This window comes from Clupea harengus, chromosome 1 (genome assembly GCF_900700415.2).
Source record: "Clupea harengus chromosome 1, Ch_v2.0.2, whole genome shotgun sequence".
Taxonomy (NCBI): domain Eukaryota; kingdom Metazoa; phylum Chordata; class Actinopteri; order Clupeiformes; family Clupeidae; genus Clupea; species Clupea harengus.
In genome coordinates, this window is record NC_045152.1 from 32,797,914 (window position 1) to 32,816,836 (window position 18,923).

Genomic DNA, 18,923 nt, shown 5'->3' on the forward strand with positions numbered 1-18,923 from the left:
CACCGCGACATCCATGTCACTTATTTCATTTAGTCAAGGCTTCAGCTGGAGTCTTGGGTCTTGGGTGAGGGAAATTAGTAATAATTCAACAAAAAATGTGCCCCTCTTGCTCGTAAATGCCTTCGGCCGTTAGCCTATATCTCTGAATGTTCATGGTACAGTACTACTGTTTGGCATTGCTGCTTGGAAATGTGTGTGTGTGTGTGTGTGTGTGTGTGTGTGTGTGTGTGTGTGTGTGTGTGTGTGTCGGTTGTTTGTACATTTCACTGACTGAATTCAGAGGTGGTACCACCACCGTCGAAATAAGTCCACACAGGCAACACTGATGACTTATAGCATATAGCATATTTTATTCAAACCCAAGCAGAAGAAGACTTAGGTCGGAACATCAAATAAGCATTTCATTCAAGGCTGTAGTGCACACACACACACACACACACACACACAAACACAAACACACTCTCACACACACACACACTGACTGTACATCAAATAAGCATTTCATTCAAGGCTGTAGTGCATGGAACAATAAGAGTGGAAGCCGGCTTCACGTATACAGCTACACATGCCAATGAACGGAAACTGAATCAAAACAATTATCCGTCATTACACATTACAAATACCTAAGATAACTAAAATACTTGAGATAAATAAAATACTTAACATAATACATTGTTTTATAAATTAATGATTGAGTGTACATGCCATTTAACTTCACATAATAAAGGTTTATGTACTCTAGTTTACAGCTGGTAAAGTTGTATGGGGATAAAAGAAAAATATTACAAAACGATCCCAGGGCATTCACACCTGTCCCGCTCAAAAAGAATTCACACACACACACTCACATACACACAAGCACACACACACACACACACACACACACACACACACACACACACACTGACTGTACATCATCAAATGTGACACTGTAAGACTACCCACAAAGTCCAAGATGTACTGTCAGGCGGCTACCACCCAATGGCCCCATGTTCGTACGTTACTTCCATAGCAAGATTCCGGTTTATTCAGTAGTATGACCGCACGATAGGTGGAGCTCTCTCTCCACTTCCGCTTCTCTCTCCTTCATCGTATCGGCTAAAGAACTTTGAAAGTTTCCTGGTGATATGAGTAGCTGAGTGAACATGAACGCCATCTCTGTTTATGTTAGTGCTGTCCTGTCATGGCACTAGTTATAAAGTCAAGGAGATTCGCCATGTATATATATATATATGTTTATATAAATAAAGTTTTATTATTATTATTATTATTATTATGTACTAAAGCCAAACATTTAAAAACATCATATACATCACTGCATATATGACGTAGCTCATTGTGAATAGCGTACCTTCAAATACAAATGTTCACGCATACATTGGGACTATTCATGAGGTTGATATATATATTCGCTTGCATTGTTTGCATTTATTTCTGACGTGACGCAGCAACAACTTAAAACAACAACAGCACCTGAGCAACAGCCAGCTCCTGTAGTAAAAAAAAATTCGATGGAATCACATGTTAATGGTCACTATTGCACTCTTCTGGAGGTTTGTTTTGGTTTTGGGGGAGCGTGAGGGAGAGTGTGACGTGTGTGTGTGTGTGTGTGTGTGTGTGTGTGTGTGTGTGTGTGTGTGTGTGTGTGACCACCTCCACTGCTGCTGCCCTGTGCTTCTTCTTCCCTCTCAAGCCTGTTGCTAGGGTAACAGTGCCACACTCTTCCAGGTTGGTGAGCGTGCGTGCCAGTGCGGGGGGGGGGGGGGCACCGAAGTGTACATTACTCACACAACCGTCTGGTGGGGCATTAAGATCTACGGCCGTCCGCTCCGCTCGGCACAGAGCTGGCCAACTGCTGCCTGCCTGGGAGAATGCGCTACTAGCTGTGAGAAGGAGAAGTCAATCCTTCTCACTTTCTCACTCTGGTGTGTTTAGAGGGTGGGAGGTGGTGATCCTTTCCACTACACTACTGGAGTTATAACTTAATAGATAGAATGCACATACACCCAGGCACACAGGCACAGGCACAGGCACACACACATACACACATGCACATACACATCCTTTCCAATAAATAGAACTTGACTTCGTTTTCGAATTGCTGATTTGTGTTAAGTCTATGCAAGCAATCGGAGTTGGCTCTTGACTTCAGAACGATTCCATTTCTGGAGGTAGTGCCGAGTAAAAAAAGGACACGGCTAATCGACTGAGTGACTCGGAAACAAATGAGATGCTACGCTAAGCCAATGGGGTTGGGCTCTCCCCTGCGCTCCTTTTTGATCTGTCAAACACAGGTGGTTTGCTCTAGACTGTGCGTAGAGTCGGAGCGACAGAACCCTCGGGTATTCTGTGATAGGCTTTGCTCTCTGTTGCCGTGGATACATGTCTTTGTTGTGTGACACAACGGAGAGGAACGGAGACGTTGACTTAAAAAGCACCTCGGGACAAAGCCGACAAAAAAAAAAAATTAAAAAAATAATAATAATACACACAACTGACACAAAGCTTTAAAGTACAGCAGTGCGAAATAATTAACTTTCAGAGAATTGGGGGAAAACTGACAACAAACTGTGGAGAGAGAGAAAAAAAACAAGACAGAGATTCCAGACACGGGTAGAACTGTGCACACTTATGCACAACAGAACAAAAAAATATATATATATGCATATACTCAAAGCGTCATCAATACACGTGAACTACCACGAGGAGCAAAAAAGCTGTCATGTTCGGTAGAATACAGAAGAAAGCAGACCTTGCTCCACATAGTGTGTCTCAGTTAAAGGGGGCGTTGTTGTTTATTCTCTTGCCTGGGAGGGTTGGAGGGCGGGCGAGAGGCGGGGGGCTCTAGCTGTGGTTGTTATGGCCGTTGATCACGTTCCCCCCTGGAGGAGCGATATGGATCGAGTCCAGGATGGGGCGAAGCACCTGGCCGAAGGGCCTGAGAGGGGGGGGACGGACAGGATGGAGGAGAGGGTGAAGGGATGGAGAGATGACACAGACACAGAAAGAAAGAAAGAAAGAGAGAGGGACACAGACACAGAAAGAAAGAAAGAGAGAGGGGGACACAGACACAGAAAGAAAGAAAGAGAGAGGGACACGGACAGGATGGAGGAGAGAATGGGGGGATGACACAGACACAGAAAGAAAGAAAGAAAGAGAGAGAGGGACAGACAGACAGGACGGAGGAGGGGGTGGATGGAGGGATGACACAGACACAGAAAGAAAGAGAGAGATAGAGGGACACAGACACAGAAAGAAAGAGAGAGAGAGAGGGACACAGAAAGAAAGAAAGAGAGAGGGAGGGAGGGACACAGACACAGAAAGAAAGAAAGAGAGAGAGGGAGGGACACAGACACAGAAATAAAGAAAGAGAGAGAGAGAGGGACACAGACAGACAGGACAGAGGAGAGGGAGGGATGACACAGACACAGAAAGAAAGAAAGAAAGAGAGAGAGAGAGGGACACGGACAGGACGGAGGAGAGAATGGGGGGATGACACAGACACAGAAAGAAAGAGAGAAAGAGAGAGAGGGACACAGACACAGACACAGAAAGAAAGAAAGAAAGAAAGAGAGAGAGAGAGGGACACAGACAGGACGGAGGAGGAGAATGGAGGGATGACACAGACACAGAAAGAAAGAAAGAGAGAGAGGGACACAGACACAGAAAGAAAGAAAGAGAGAGAGAGAGGGACACAGAAAGAAAGAAAGAAAGAGAGAGAGGGACACAGACAGGACGGAGGAGGAGAATGGAGGGATGACACAGACACAGAAAGAAAGAAAGAGAGAGAGAGAGGGACACAGACACAGAAAGAAAGAGAGAGAGAGAGGGACACAGAGAGGATGGACGGAGGAGAGGGAGGGATGACACAGACACAGAAAGAAAGAAAGAAAGAGAGAGGGACACAGACACAGAAAGAAAGAAAGAAAGAGAGAGAGAGACACAGACACAGAAAGAAAGAGAGAGAGAGAGGGACACAGAAAGAAAGAGAGAGAGGGACACAGACACAGAAAGAAAGAAAGAAAGAGAGAGAGAGAGAGAGGGACACAGACACAGAAAGAAAGAGAGAGAGAGAGGGACACAGACACAGAAAGAAAGAAAGAGAGAGAGAGAGAGAGGGACACAGACACAGAAAGAAAGAAAGAAAGAAAGAAAGAGAGAGAAAGAGAGAGGGACACAGACACAGAAAGAAAGAGAGAGAGAGAGGACACAGACACAGAAAGAAAGAAAGAAAGAGAGAGCGAGAGGGACACAGACACAGAAAGAAAGAAAGAGAGAGAGAGAGAGAGGGACAGGACGGAGGAGAGAATGGGGGGATGACAGAGACACAGAAAGAAAGAAAGAAAGAGAGAGAGAGACACAGACAGGACGGAGGAGGAGAGGATGGAGGGATGACACAGACACAGAAAGAAAGAAAGAAAGAGAGAGAGACACAGACACAGAAATAAAGAGAGAGAGAGAGAGGGACACAGACAGGACGGAGGAGAGAATGGGGGGATGACACAGACACAGAAAGAAAGAAAGAAAGAGAGAGAGAGGGACACAGAGAGACTTTAAGCAAAGTGTTCCTTAGCTTTATCACTCACATACATACATATCTGGTACATTATAAAATCCAATCTGAAAATGATGTTGCCATTACAGTAAACTCACATACATATCTGGTACATTATAAAATCCAATCTGAAAATGATGTTGCCATTACAGTAAACTCTTTATCACTCATACATATCTGGTACATTATAAAATCAAATCTGAAAATGATGTTGCCATTACAGTAAACTCTTTGATTTCTTATTACTTCAACCAACAGCTGGAATCCAGTGTGCATCCAGGGTTTCTGTTAATGCCGTTGTTTTTTTTTCTTTTCTATTCTATTTCTTTTTCAATCTTTATGTGTGTCTGTGTAGAGTGCAACCAAGTCAGTAATAAGCTAGTAGGGGCGGCAGTGGGTGTGGGAGTGTGAGTGTGTGTGTGTGTGTGTGTGTGTGTGTGTGTGTGTGTGTGTGTGTGTGTGTGTGTGTGTGTGTGTGTGTAGATCAGGGACATTGTCCACAAGCACGTGGCAGAGAGACTCACGTTGAGAGAAACCTCCGAGGGCAGATCTGTGATGTCCTTTGTCCCAGCTGCCATAAAACTATAACACTACACTGTTTTGCACTATACACTCTACATCCTACACTGTACATAACTGTATTGTATTGTTTGTTTGTATTGTATTGTCTGTATATATTGTTTGTAATTATTGTAAATATGAGAGAGCTGTAAGACACCAGAATTTCCCCACGGGATTAAAAATAAAGTATTTATCTATCTATCTATCTATCTATCTATCTATCTATCTATCCATTGTCCACAAGGATTAAAGGGGATTTGGAGTGTGTGTGTGTGTGTGTGTGTGTGTGTGTGTGTAAGTGTGTGTGTGTGTGTGTGTGTGTGTGTGTGTGTGTGTGTGTGTGTAAGTGTGTGTGTGTGTGTGGGGGGTGTGTGTGTGTGGGTGAGTGGGTGTGGGAGTGTGTGTGTGTGTGTGGGGGGGGGGGGGTGGGTGTGTGTGTGTGTGTGTGTGTGTGTGTGTGTGTGTGTAGATCAGGGACATTGTCCACAAGCACGTGGCAGGCAGAGAGACTCACGTTGAGAGGACCTCGGAGGGCAGGTCTGTGATGTGGGACGGGATCTTGTGGCCGGTGAGAAACTGGGCCACCTCGTTGGTGAAGGTGTTGCAGTTGTGCTCAAACAGTCGGTACCGGTCTCCTCTGCGGAGAGAGAGAGATAGACGCAAAAGCGGGAAAAAAAACTTCCATTAAAACTTTCGGACACTTTTAGTATTTATAGCACAAGATACTTCTGTTTACGAAAAGTACAAAAAAAAAATCAAAATTCAACACACACACACACACACCTGTAACTGCTCTCCCCAAGCGATGAGAGGTATTCCATAAAAATCTCTTCGTTCACCTCCGTGTTTCCCAGTTCCACCACAGAGTCCGGAGAACCCAACATGGTCCCACCCTGACGTGCACATATACAACACAACACACACACACACACACACACACACACACACACATATACAACATAACACAGAAATGAGCACGAAATCATTCCATTCAACATTAGTCCCTCGCTAATATCCCTCGCTAAAACTTACACATACAAAGTATTTTCTCAAATAACTATATTCTGCTGTAGAATGGAGGTTATAGTTGTTATAATAGACTGAATAACAAAACAAACGAATTACTAAATGAACTATTCAGAATGATGTGCTGTAGGAATGAATTAATGAAGTGCTGTAGAGTTTAATATTGTAGAAAAATGTACAGAGCATTCAAAGTATTCAGACCTTTATAGTTTTTTCACATTTTGTGATGCATTTTGTGTTTCAGCCTTATACTAAAATCATTAAAATGTGTTTTATTCCCTCATCAATATGCACTCAATACCCCAGAAAAACTGAAATCACATTGACATAAGTATTCAGACCCTTTACTTAGTACTCAGTTGAAGCACCTTTCACAGTGATTACAGCCTTGAGTCTTCTTGGGTATGACACAGCAAGCTTTGCACACCTGTCATTATGGGGTATTTAGTGTAGATTGAGGGGGGGGGGGGATTAATTTAAACAATTTTAGCAGGCTTTTTAGAATTTAAGAAGGCTGCAACAACATAACAAAGTGTGAAAGGGTCTGGATATGTTGTGAATGCACGGTAGATGTGATGTTTAGTCACAGTCAGCCTTGTTTGTTTGTTTGTTTGTTTGTTAACTGCACCGGTGGACAGCTTGAGATGCCGACTCCTCCATAGAAGAACTCTTCTCCATAGACCACAATGGACGTGTGCCTGTGGATTGAGGTAGCAGAAATCATTCACTGGATCTTTTTTAGGGGACAAGTTATAACTATGTAATTAAGTAAAAATAAGTTAGTTACAATTGATAGGTATTATGCATGATAGAATAAACTAATTTAAGGCAAACTATTACCAGATTCCATCAAGCTGTTTCCCTGTATGATAAAGAGAAAAAAAATATTAGTTTACGAACAATAAATAGCTCACTACCACCCTCAACTTGAATGAATCCTTTATGTCAGGTCACAGTTGTGTTGTTTACAAAGAATTTTGGCCAGATTCACCAGACAGCGACCTACATGAGGTTTAGCCACGGTGCCAAAGGCTAAGACATAATGTTAGACAGAGACATTATCTCCTCACGTTATCCCTCTCCTTGGGACTGTGAACTCTATACACTGGACTGTTTTTCTATTAACACTTTCTCTATAACACTTTCTATTCAGAGCATTGACCCATAGTGCTATCCTGCGAGTCAAAATAGGCATTTGAACCTTTTAACTCACAAGGGTACTGCTAGCAGGCTAGCTGCTGCAAGTCTTGGCCAGGCCCAGAATATGCAAAGGAGCTTGACTTACCCAACATGATAGGGCTGAGCTGACGAGCCATCCCCCTGGATAGGTCATATATGTATAGCTGGACGGAATATGTCGTATGCTGATCCATTATTCTAAATAAATAAACCAGTTGTTCCCCGTAGCTTACGTTCGCGTTCACGTTATCCGGTATTTGTTTTGACAGCTGAGTAGCTAGTTAGCTAGCCCGGTAGCTAGACAGCTAGCAGCTACTAGTTAGTCAGCTGGTGATGTCCTAAATCTAAAAAAAAAAATCAGTCCACACAGATATCCGTCCAGTCTGTATCACGAAACTGTCGTTGCATGCCAAAATTGTTCAACTCTATACCTAGGAGTAAACGTTACAAGGCTAAGTGTTCGCAGATTTGCCGGGGTTTCCCACTGAGACTGAGTGATGTCTTGTGATTTTTTTGCGACCAGGGGGATGCTAAAATCATTTACTACAACGCCACCTAGTGGACTACAAATTAAACACAATGTAAATAAAGTTGGTGCGCACAAAGTTACACCAACACCAAGGACTATTTACAACAAATTAAGGTCTGGTAGCTATAAGCCTGCCTAGACACCGTTATTAGATGCAAATGACGGAATGAAAAGACAGCCATCTTTGTTTAACTCTTCTTCTGCCAAATGTGTCTGCTTTGCCCATAACGTGAGCATAAACTGTAGTCCTCATTAAATATTTAAGGAGTTGTTTTTACATTTTAGACACACTTAGCCTACATTATCAACATGACTCATATAAACCGTGACATCATCCCTTTAGTCCATCCCTGTACCACCTCACCTCCCTGCCCTAGTAGACTACACACAGTTCTTGCTCTCCGATGTAGCATGCAGTAGGCTTATCAACCTTTTGTGTCTGGATCATCAATGTCTTATCAAGTATTCTAATCCAGCGTTTCTCAACCACTGGGCCGCGACAATGTTTCAAATTGATGCTAATTTTCCATGAAAAACTGATTTTTAGTTGAGAACAATATACAATTTATGATTGAAATTCGATGTTCTAAACACAATATAAAATCTATAAATAGGCATAACAGACAGAGCATGAAAATAATATCCTGTCCTGTACCAACGTTTCAGCGTGTGTAGGCTAATGTAGGCTAGTTGTAGAAGTTTCTCAAGCGAAAGAATGACAGCACTGGTAATGTCATACTACAAAAAACTACTAAAATTCAGCGTAAATACAACCCTGATTATATTATATTTGGTTTTGAGAATGGAGGTGATGACGTTGAGCCCAGAGCGCAGTGTCGAGTGCGCTTTAACGCTGTCTAATGAGGCGCTCAAACCTTCAAATCTGAAGCGACATTTGGAGTCGCGACATCCAGCATTCGCTGAAAATCCGGTGGAAGAAAACGGACTTCAAATACAAAAGAAGACCATTTCGACATTGCTTTGAAGTCAAGTTACTTGGTAGCTAGACGTGTGGCACAGACCAAGAAGGCCTTTACGAGCGTGGAGGAACTATTTCTGCCAGCTGCGGTGGATATGTGCCGCGAGATGATTGGGGAAGATGCTGCGAAAAAACTCTTGACATTACCACTTTCAAACGACACAGTAAGTGGCCGGATTTCGGAGATGGCCTCTGACGTACAGAACCAGGTCCTGGAAAGGATGAAAGGTAGCCCGTTGTTTTCAATACAGTTAGACAAGTCGACGGACGTCAGTAACGCTGCATTACTGCTGGTTTTTGTGCGTTATCGTTGGAGCGGTATTCTACAAGAGGACATGCTTTTCTGTGGAGAGCTACCAACTCGAACCACTGCCCAGGAATGGTTGGTGCTATTTATGTTGATAATAGATTGCAGCAACAGATTCAAATCATTATTTGAATTATTTGAATCATTATTTGGACCTATTTGAACCTATTTATTTGAACATTATTTGAACCTATTTGTTTGCATGTCTGAAGCAACAGCTATTTTAATTAGGCCTAGCTGAGTGGTCTTGTTTGCATGTTTCATCACTTGTTTTGAGTGCATGCTATCTTTTTGGTCTATTCTGGTTTTATTTACCTGCCTGTTTGCTGTGCACAAATAGGCCTAGGCCTACTGCAAATAAATGACTTTGTTTCAAAACTCTTTTGGATAATAAATCCCTTTTGACTGAAAATGCTCTGTGAGGTTCCTTATCGCAGTTCACTGCGATATAACACAATGGTACATGACGTAATGTCATGGCTACAAATCGAAGCATTTATCTATTCACGCCTGAAAGGCCGCGAGTTCTGTCAGCGCGCGCTCCTGGCCCCGCCTGCCAGGAGTACTATAATACCATTACGCGCGCCCAGATCTGCCTCTTTTGAAACTTCGCAAGACGGAGTGAACATCTCTGAGTATATCTCAAACGCTCTACCACAGTCAAAAGAGTTTTGTGTGCTTTCGCTCTCTACGGGTTGGTGAGTTATCGGGTTCCTTAACCCTCACTAGCTCAGGGCGCTACGAAATTCATTGGCTTAATTTCATTTTTGAAAGTAGTTGCTGCTATCCTTGCTGCTTGGCTGGCTAAGTCCCTGACTAGCCTGCTAGCTTGCTAACAACGTGTTCGTTGCAGATAGTGTGCTTGTGTTTTAACATTCTTCTCTACTTTCAGATTGATAAAAGATGGCCAGACACTACCCCGACTGCGGTCACGTCCGTCCCAAGGGCGACCGCCACCGTCGGTGCGTGACCTGCCTAGGCAGGGACCACGCGGAGGGCGCCTTCTCAGGCGAAGCCCCTGTCTGTCCCATCTGTGCTAGCCTCCCGCTAGCTAAGGCTGCCAGGCGCCTTGCGTTCTGGAAGCGCAAGGACGCCTAGGAGACTGCACTAGTTCCATCCGGGGCTGACGCCCCCGTAAGAATGAGTGCGACTTCAGCCTTAGACTTGGTGAGCGTGAGCAGTCGCCTTGCGGCGGCAGCTCCGCTCCCGGGTCTCTCCCCGTCTCCGCCGCCTGTCAGCCCTGGGGCTGCGGGCAGCGAGGCGGAGGAGCTTCAACCAAGCGGTGTCCAGGCAATCCCCCACGATGCGCTCGAGCTGGACATCAGCCTGGATGATGATAGTCTGCTAGACTTCTCCGATGGGCACAGCTCAATCGCGGAAGCAATGCAGACGAGCCATGACATCAGGTTGCGGGTGGAGACACCTCCTACCTCGTCTCGGCTCCTGGGCCAGCAGCTCCACGAGGTTGCGCTGAGAGCAGCCAGCCGGTGCCGGGGTTCGCGCCCTACATGCAGCTCCACATGGCTAAGGAGAGGGGCTACCTCTCTTTTCCTCAGGTGGAGGATGCAGTAGCGGGCTACCTCTCGCCCGCATCCCCCACGATGCGTCTCGGCCAGAAGCCTCTCCTGCCCACGCGGGTGAGCAGACACCAGGCTCAACTGGCAGAGAAGTCCTACTTGGCTGCAGGGCAGGCTGCCTGCACGACCAATACGGCTGCATTGCTACAGCGCTACCAGGCAAAGCTCCTGACTGAGCTTGCCTTGTCGCTGGGGGAAGATCACCCGTCTGTGGCAGAACTCCGTCGCGCGACGGATCTGTCGCTCAGACTAACTCGGTGCACGGCACAGGCACTGGGAAGGGTGATGGGTGCCGCGGTGGCTCCCAGAGGTCTCTGTGGCTATCACTGGCTAAGCTGTCAGACAGAGAAAAAGCACCACTCCTCGACGCCCCGGTCTCTGTCCAGGGCGCCTTCGGGGAAGCAGTGGTCACAATGGCTGCCAAGTTCGAAGAACAGCAGAAGAGCAGAGAGGTATTCCAGGCTTGGATGCCTCGCTCTAGTGGGCGCGGGTGAGACGTCCTCCTCAGGACACACCACACCCGCACCGGGCCGGAAGAGAAGCGGGTTCCGCTCGCCAGCGCCTCCAGCAAAGGTATCCACCGGGCGAGGCTGGCAGAGACATCCCTTCCGCCCTCCAGCGCAGCCTGCAGCACAACAACCAGCTGCGCGCCCTGCCCAGGGCGCAGCCCAGGCTCCGCGGCAGCACTCCGCTCGCCGCGGGCGAGGCAGAGGGAGACCTCAGGCTCCCTGACCGTGACAGTCAGCCACTCGTCACACAGGGGGGAGCGGTGGAGCCCACACCGCCTCCAAAGAAATCAGCCCGTCCCTCACATGTGGAAATCATGTCCAGCACGGTAAGCAGGTTTTCACAAGCACCACAATCATATGTCCTAACTCCTGTCCCAGATGGCGCAGTGCCCAGGCATGCTTGTGCAACTCCCCCCGCGATGCACACAGTGCAATCGCACCCCCAAATTTTTTTCGAAAACATGAGGGGGCAGCCCCAGATCTCATCCCCCTCCCTAGGCGGAGTGGGTGTAGATCTAGGCTTAGACTAATTGACCATGAGCGGGTTAGTCCCCGACAAATTCAACTCAGAACACAACCTCCCTGGTTGTGCAGAAAGTTGGCGCGCATGCGCAGTGTCACCATGGGTGCTAAAGACGGTCTCAAAGGGTTACGTTCTGCAATTCGCCCGTTCCCCTCCGCCTTTCAGCAGAGTAATACAGTCTGTGATACAGCGAGAACAGTCTCACTTCCTACGGGAAGAGATTGTCTCCCTGCTCAGAAAAAAGGCCATAAGCAGAGTTCCTTTCAAAGAAAGGAATGCAGGCTTCTACAGCCGTTACTTCCTCGTACCCAAAAGAGACGGGAATTATCGGCCTATATTAGATCTACGTGTGTTAAACAAAGCACTCATGCCGCTACGGTTCAGAATGTTGACCCCACGCAGGCTTGTGCAGTTTATAAGGCCAAACGATTGGTTTATCACGATAGACTTAAAAGACGCTTATTTCCACATTCCGATCCACCACAGACATCGGAAATATCTGAGGTTTGCGTTCGGAGGAATAGCGTACCAATTCAACGCACTCCCATTCGGCCTGTCCCTAGCGCCGAGGGTATTCACAAAGTGCGTAGAGGCAGCTATCGCCCCATTACGTCTACGCGGCTTACGCGTGTACAACTATTTGGACGACTGGTTAATTGCTTCCCATTCAAAAGCTGCAGCAGTGCAGGATGGCCATCTAGTGGTGGCACACCTGTATCGACTGGGTTTTGTTGTAAACAGAGAGAAAAGCGCTCTCTGCCCCAGGCAAGTTACGCATTTTCTGGGTATGATCTTAGACTCCACCTCCATGGAGGTCAGGCTGTCTCAAGAACGGATAAGTGCCATCAAAGCATGCGTGCGCCAGTTCCGACGGGGACAGTCAGTCTCGTCGCTGCGCTGCCAACGCCTGTTAGGAATGATGGCGTCGGCCGCTATAGCGCTCCCGTTAGGGATGTTGCGTATGCGGCCATTCCAAATATGGTACCTGTCTATGAAGCTCAACGCAGTCACAGACAGGCATCGCAGAGTAGTGGTGTCCTCCAGATGCAGGAAAGCCCTGGCGATCTGGAGAACCCCCTGGTTTCTCGCCGCGGCAGGCACTATGGGCATAGTGTCGCGTCGCGTGGTGGTGACCACAGACGCTTCCACCAAAGGCTGGGGAGCGGTCTGCGAAGGGAGAGGCGTGAACGGTCTCTGGTCTGTGACAGAAGCCGCGTCTCACATAAATGTGTTAGAGCTGCGGACAGTAGTCCTAGCTCTACAACACTTTCTGCCCAGGCTGAGTGGTCAGCATGTACTAGTGAGGACGGACAACACTGCGACCTTGGCGTATATAAATCGCCAGGGCGGAGTGCGCTCCCCGTCATTACACCATTGGGCGACTCGCCTGCTCCTGTGGGCAGCGAGGCACGTCCTGTCCCTCAGGGCAGTTCATATACCAGGCCGCCTCAACTACGGTGCAGACCTGTTATCGAGGGGCGATCCTCGAGCAGCAGACTGGTGCCTTCACCCACAAGTGATAGGTCAGATCTGGGTGCGTTTTTTCAAGGCGCAGGTGGACCTGTTCGCGAACAGGCAGAACACCTGCTGCCCGCTCTGGTTCTCGCTAGGGGGCGACGATCCCCCACTAGGCATAGACGCGCTGGGCCACCAGTGGCCAGCCCTACCCCTATATGCTTTTCCCCCGATCCCGCTCCTCCAGCAGGTGCTGTGCAGGATTGCGGGCGAGGGCAGGGAATTGATATTGATAGCCCCCCACTGGCCCAACCAGCCGTGGGTGGCAGATCTGGTCAATATGTCAGTGCAGCAGCCTTGGGAGCTGCCTCTACGGAGAGACCTCCTAATGCAGGCGCACAGGACGGTGTGGCACCCTCATCCGGAGTGGTGGCGTCTCAAAGCCTGGCACCTGAAAGGTGCAGGCTCATAGCGTCAGGCTTGTCGGACGCGGTGGTGGCTACAATACAGAGTGCCCTAGCTGTATCAACACGGGCTCTGTATACGCTGAAGTGGCGCAGTTTTGAGCAGTGGTGTGCTGCGCGTCAGCACGACCCCGTTAACTGCGCGCTGGGCGTTATTCTCGAATTCCTACAGCAGTTGTTTGATGAGGGGAAGGCGGCTTCTACTCTCAAAGTGTACATGGCTGCCATTTCAGCCTGCCACGCAGGCATTAATGGCAGTTCTCCTGGCAGTCACCCGCTAGCGTTACGCTTTATGGCGGGGGTGAGACGGCTCAGGGTGCCAGAGAGACACCTCATACCCTCTTGGGATCTGCTAGTGGTGTTACGTGCTCTCACAGGGCCTCCGTTCGAGCCCCTGGAGACAGTGGACATAAAGTTTGTCTCTTTAAAGACCGCGCTGCTGCTGGCGTTAACGTCAGCAAAACGCGTTGGTGACATGCAAGCCCTGTCAGTCAGTCCATCGTGCCTTCAGTTCTCGATCGCTGGGGACAGAGTGGTTATGCGACCTAATGCGGCTTACACACCTAAAGTGGTGGGAACCCCATTCCGCAATCAGGTGATTGAATTAGCAGTTTTCTCGCCTCCTCCTTTTGCGTCAGCAGAGGAGGAACGTTTGAATAAACTCTGTCCAGTGCGCGCTCTCCGCTGTTACGCAGAGCGCACTAGAGCTTTCAGACAGTCAGATCAGCTATTCGTGTGCTTCGGTGCACGCGCAAAAGGCAGACCTCTATCAAAACCGAGCCTCTCCCGTTGGATAGTAGAGGCTATCGTGTTGTCTTATAAGAGCTTGTCTTTAGATCCCCCGGAGAAGTTGCATGCGCACTCTACGCGGGGGGTCTCGTCTTCCTGGGCCTTACTAAAGGGTGTCTCAGTGGAAGATATTTGCAAAGCTGCAAGCTGGAGTTCTCGCCACACTTTCATTAGATTCTATATGTTAGATGTGGCTGAACCTAGTTTTCTTCATAGCGTTCTGCGGGCAAGCGATCTCTGAATCCCTTGGCCTGAGAACGATAGATATGATAAGTGTGTTCATTAGTTTCTACATGTTATGTTGCACATGAAACATCCCAGGGTTTTCTTACGGGCGCAGGATCACGGATCCCTGTCGCCTATGATAAAGGTGGCCCTGTTAAATTCTTGGTGTTCTGCAGGCGAGCGATCTCTGAATTCCCTGACCTGAGAACGATGTATATGATAAGTGTGTTCATTGGTGTCTACATGTTTGTTGCACATGAAACACTCCAGGGTGGTTTCCTACAGGCGCAGGATCGCGATCCTTGCCGCCTATGACAAAGGTTGCCCTGTTAATATGTTCACCGCCAGCGGCCGTATGAACCTCTATGAGGGCAAAGGCTTCAGTAGAGCTGGTGTGTGTAATTGGCTGCCACTGTATTATCACGCGGGAATGTATAGGGTCCCATTGTGTTATATCGCAGTGAACTGCGATAAGGAACGTCTCGGTTACTTACGTAACCTCGGTTCCTTAAGCAGGAACCAGATATAACAAGGTTGGCGTGTACAGTGTTACCTTGGATTGATTGTCTTGCTCAGTTTCTTTCCAAGGCAGATCTGGGCGCGCGTAATGGTATTATAGTACTCCTGGCAGGCGGGGCCAGGAGCGCGCGCTGACAGATCTCGCGGCCTTTCAGGCGTGAATAGATAAATGCTTCGATTTGTAGCCATGACATTACGTCATGTACCATTGTGTTATATCTGGTTCCTGCTTAAGGAACCGAGGTTACGTAAGTAACCGAGACGTTTTATGTTGTTTTCTGGTGCACAATACAATTTTGATATATGCAATGCAATATCTAGAGTTAGATTTTCTTGTATTAATTTCTAGGCTCCCAACTGTAGCAGGTGCTGATGTTGCTCTTTGTGACACATAACAATCGCTTATTATTAATTAGAATGGAATATAGATGAGCTCAAATAAGCGGGTTGTCTGTTGGGCCCCACCCTGTTACAAACACGAATAGGTGGGCCTTGGAGTAGAAAAGGTTGAGAACCCCTGATCTAATCTATAACCACTGGCTGTTTTGTTGTGTTGTGTTGTGTTGTGTTGTGTTGTGTTGTGTTTGTGTTGTGTTGTGTTGTTGTGTTGTGTTGTGTTGTGTTCCACAGGCTGTTGTGTTGTGTGTTGTGTTGTGTTGTGTGGTGCTGTGTGGTGTGGTGTGGTGTGGTGTGTTGTGTTGTTTGTTGTGTTGTGTTGTGGTGTTGTGTTGTGTTGTGTTGTTGTGTTGTGTAAACAGGCTGTTGTGTTGTGTTGTGTTGTGTTGTGTACCAGAGGCTGTTGTGTTGTGTTGTGTTGTGTTCCACAGGCTGTTGTGTTGTGTTGTGTTGTGTTGTGTGTGTGTGTGTTGTGTTGTGTTGTGTTGTGTTGTGTTCCACAGGGTGTTGTGTTGTGTTGTTGTGTTGTGTTGTGTTGTGTTGTGTTGTGTTGTTGTTGTGTTGTGTTGTGTTCCACAGGCTGTTGTGTTGTGTTGTGTTGTGTTGCGTTGCTGTGTTGTGTTGTGTGATGATGTGTTGTGTTGTGTTGTGTTGTTGTGTTGTGTTGTGTTGTGTTGCGTGTTGTGTTGTGTGTTGTGTTGTGTTGTGTATCACAGGCTGTTGTGTTGTGTGTTGTGTGTGTTGTGTTGTGTTGCGTTGCGTTGCGCTGGTGTTGTGTTGTTGTGTTGTGGTGTTGTGTTGTGTGTTGTGTAAACAGGCTGTTGTGTTGTGTTGTGTTGTTGTGGTGTGGTGTTGTTGTGTTGTGTTGTGTAAACAGGCTGTTGTTATGACATCTCATATTATAAGGCCTGTCTAAGCAACTGGCGGCAGAACACGCCTATACATGTCCATATTACGACAGTTACCATTTCTCTTCAGATTGCTGTTTTTTTTTTTTTACATTGTTTCATATTTATAGCAAACACTTTTTGCCGCTGCAACCACTTGTGGCCATGTAGCGAAGGGAGAGCGTGGTCACCCCGCCCGGACTCGAACCCAAGTATACAAGGTGCCAAACATGCGCTCCGACCGCCACACCAAAGAGCCCGGCTCAATGGCGTGGGGGCCAGAGAGCATATTTATCTGTAGTGACGATCACATCGTCACACTGCCCTCACCTTCGGGAAGCGCTTCACGTACACAGACATCCCTCACGCATACACCAATCATGCTTCTCCCATCCAGAGCACCCCACACACACAAGTGCTTCACCCAACCAAGGGGTCCCTCACACAATGTTCACGGGTGCGCCTCCGATGACGTCACAGCAGGGCATCCCACTTCTGACACCATTTGTAGCGAAGGGAGAGCAGGGTCACTCCGCCCGGACTCGAACCCGGGTCTATAGGGTGCCAAACATGCGCTCCGACCGCCACACCAAAGAGCCCGGCTCAATGGCATGGCAGCCAGAGAGCATATTTATCTGTAGTGACGATCACATCGTCACCGGCCATCTGTATGTTAAGATAAATGCAATGTAAATTTCAAATTCTTCCTTTGCATTTGAGAATTTTCCATATGTTCACATATGGAGGCACAGGTTTATGCAAAAGTTTGGGCACCCCTAATAATTACCATTATTTCAGTTTATAATCTGCTGGTCTTTCAAAGCAGCAATTTAATTTGGACATACTTTACATTCTTAAAAGTAACATTTCACATCTGTAATAACATTTATTGAATCAACAGAAACAATGCAGTGTGCATCATAGCAATATGATGTGCACCCAACTGGGCACCCAAGTGGAATAATTACATCAATATTTGGTAGAGCCTCCCTTTGCTTATAATAATAATAATACAAATAATAATAATAATAATAATAATAATAATAATAATAAAACTTTATTTATATAGCACCTTTCATGCAAAAGAATGCAGCTCAAAGTGCTTTACAGCAAATACATAACGTGCACAAAGAAATTACAGCCTGTATTAATAGTGTATTAATTAGTAGTGTATTAATTACTTATAGCCACTAATAAGTCCCTGAATTCTGGCTGAAGGTAGTTTGGACCACTCCTCCTTACAAAATGTCTCCAGTCGAGTCAGGTTTGATGGCTGCCGAGTGTGACCAGGTCATTCCATACATTTTCAGATCATTCCATACATTTTTGATGATGTTCAAGTCTGGGAACTGGGATGGCCATTCTAGAACATTGTATCTCTGCCTCTGCATGAATTCCTTGGCAGCAAGTTCTTTTTCTGTGATGCAAAGCGCTTATGGTTGTGACCAAATAACTCTTATCTTAGTTTCATCTGTCCACAGCACTTTATTCCAAAATGATTCTGGCTTGTTCAGATGAGCCTTCGCATACCTCAAGCGACTCTGCTTGTGGTGAGTACGCAGAAAAGGCTTTTTATGCATCACCCTTCTGTTGGGCTGTCCTTGTGCAAAGTGCGCTGGACTGTGGAACGACGTGCAATGACACCATTCACAAGGACTGTTCCCGTGGCTCTCCATTGTCTTACTAACTTTCTGACTGTGGAGACAGACACCTCAAACCTTTTTGATAACTTTTTATATCCCTCTCCTAATTCATAATGACGAATCATCTTAGTTTTTAAGTCATTAGAAAGTTCTTTTGAGGTTGCCATGTTGCTACTCTCCAACAGGGAATAAAGGAAAAGCACACCTAGCAATTAGCTATGTTAAATGAGCACACACACACACACACACACACACACACACACACACACCTAGCAATTAGCTATGTTAAATGAGCACACACACACACACACACACACACACACACACACACCTAGCAATTAGCTATGTTAAATGAGCACACACACACACACACACACACACACACACACACACACACCTAGCAATTAGCTATGTTAAATGAGCACACACACACACACACACACACACACACACACACACACACACACACACCTAGCAATTAGCTATGTTAAATGAGCACACACACACACACACACACACACACACACCTAGCAATTAGCTATGTTAAATACGCTTTTTCATGATTTTTTGCAACTTTATTTGCATTTTAAGGTTCAATCAGCTGGTCAAAAGAATTTTGTGTTTCAATCAGTCAGCATTAGGTGACTACAGGTATTCAAATCGACACACTTAAAAGGGTGGCCACATTTTTGCACAGCCTATTTTTCACATTCGATTTTATTTTATACAACTCAATACTGCTACATTAAGATTTTTTGTCTGAAAAACATCCCATTATCCAGCGTTCTCTAGAAAATGAA

The 18,923-nt window shown here is 46.6% G+C and overlaps 1 protein-coding gene across 1 annotated transcript; it reads right to left on the bottom strand.

Annotated features, from left to right (window-relative positions):
- Positions 1-763: 763 nt before the first annotated feature.
- desi1a (desumoylating isopeptidase 1a) lies at positions 764-7,907 on the bottom strand. The gene is made up of 6 exons (XM_012824988.2): positions 7,428-7,907; positions 6,983-7,004; positions 6,771-6,840; positions 5,900-6,009; positions 5,631-5,753; positions 764-2,938 (listed from the first exon to the last, which is right to left on the bottom strand). The coding sequence occupies exons 1-6, from the start codon at positions 7,513-7,515 to the stop codon at positions 2,845-2,847; spliced, it is 507 nt and encodes a 168-aa protein (XP_012680442.1). The 5' UTR covers positions 7,516-7,907; the 3' UTR covers positions 764-2,844.
- Positions 7,908-18,923: the final 11,016 nt, after the last annotated feature.

Bases quoted from the DNA above. Each gene is read 5' to 3' on its own strand.
- desi1a (XM_012824988.2), bottom strand. From the start codon at position 7,515: ATGGATCAGCATACGACATATTCCGTCCAGCTATACATATATGACCTA. The intron at 7,005-7,427 runs GTAAGTCAAGCT...TTTATCATACAG, and splicing joins GCTCAGCCCTATCATGTTGG to GGAAACAGCTTGATGGAATC. The intron at 6,841-6,982 runs GTAATAGTTTGC...CTCAATCCACAG, and splicing joins AAACAGCTTGATGGAATCTG to GCACACGTCCATTGTGGTCT.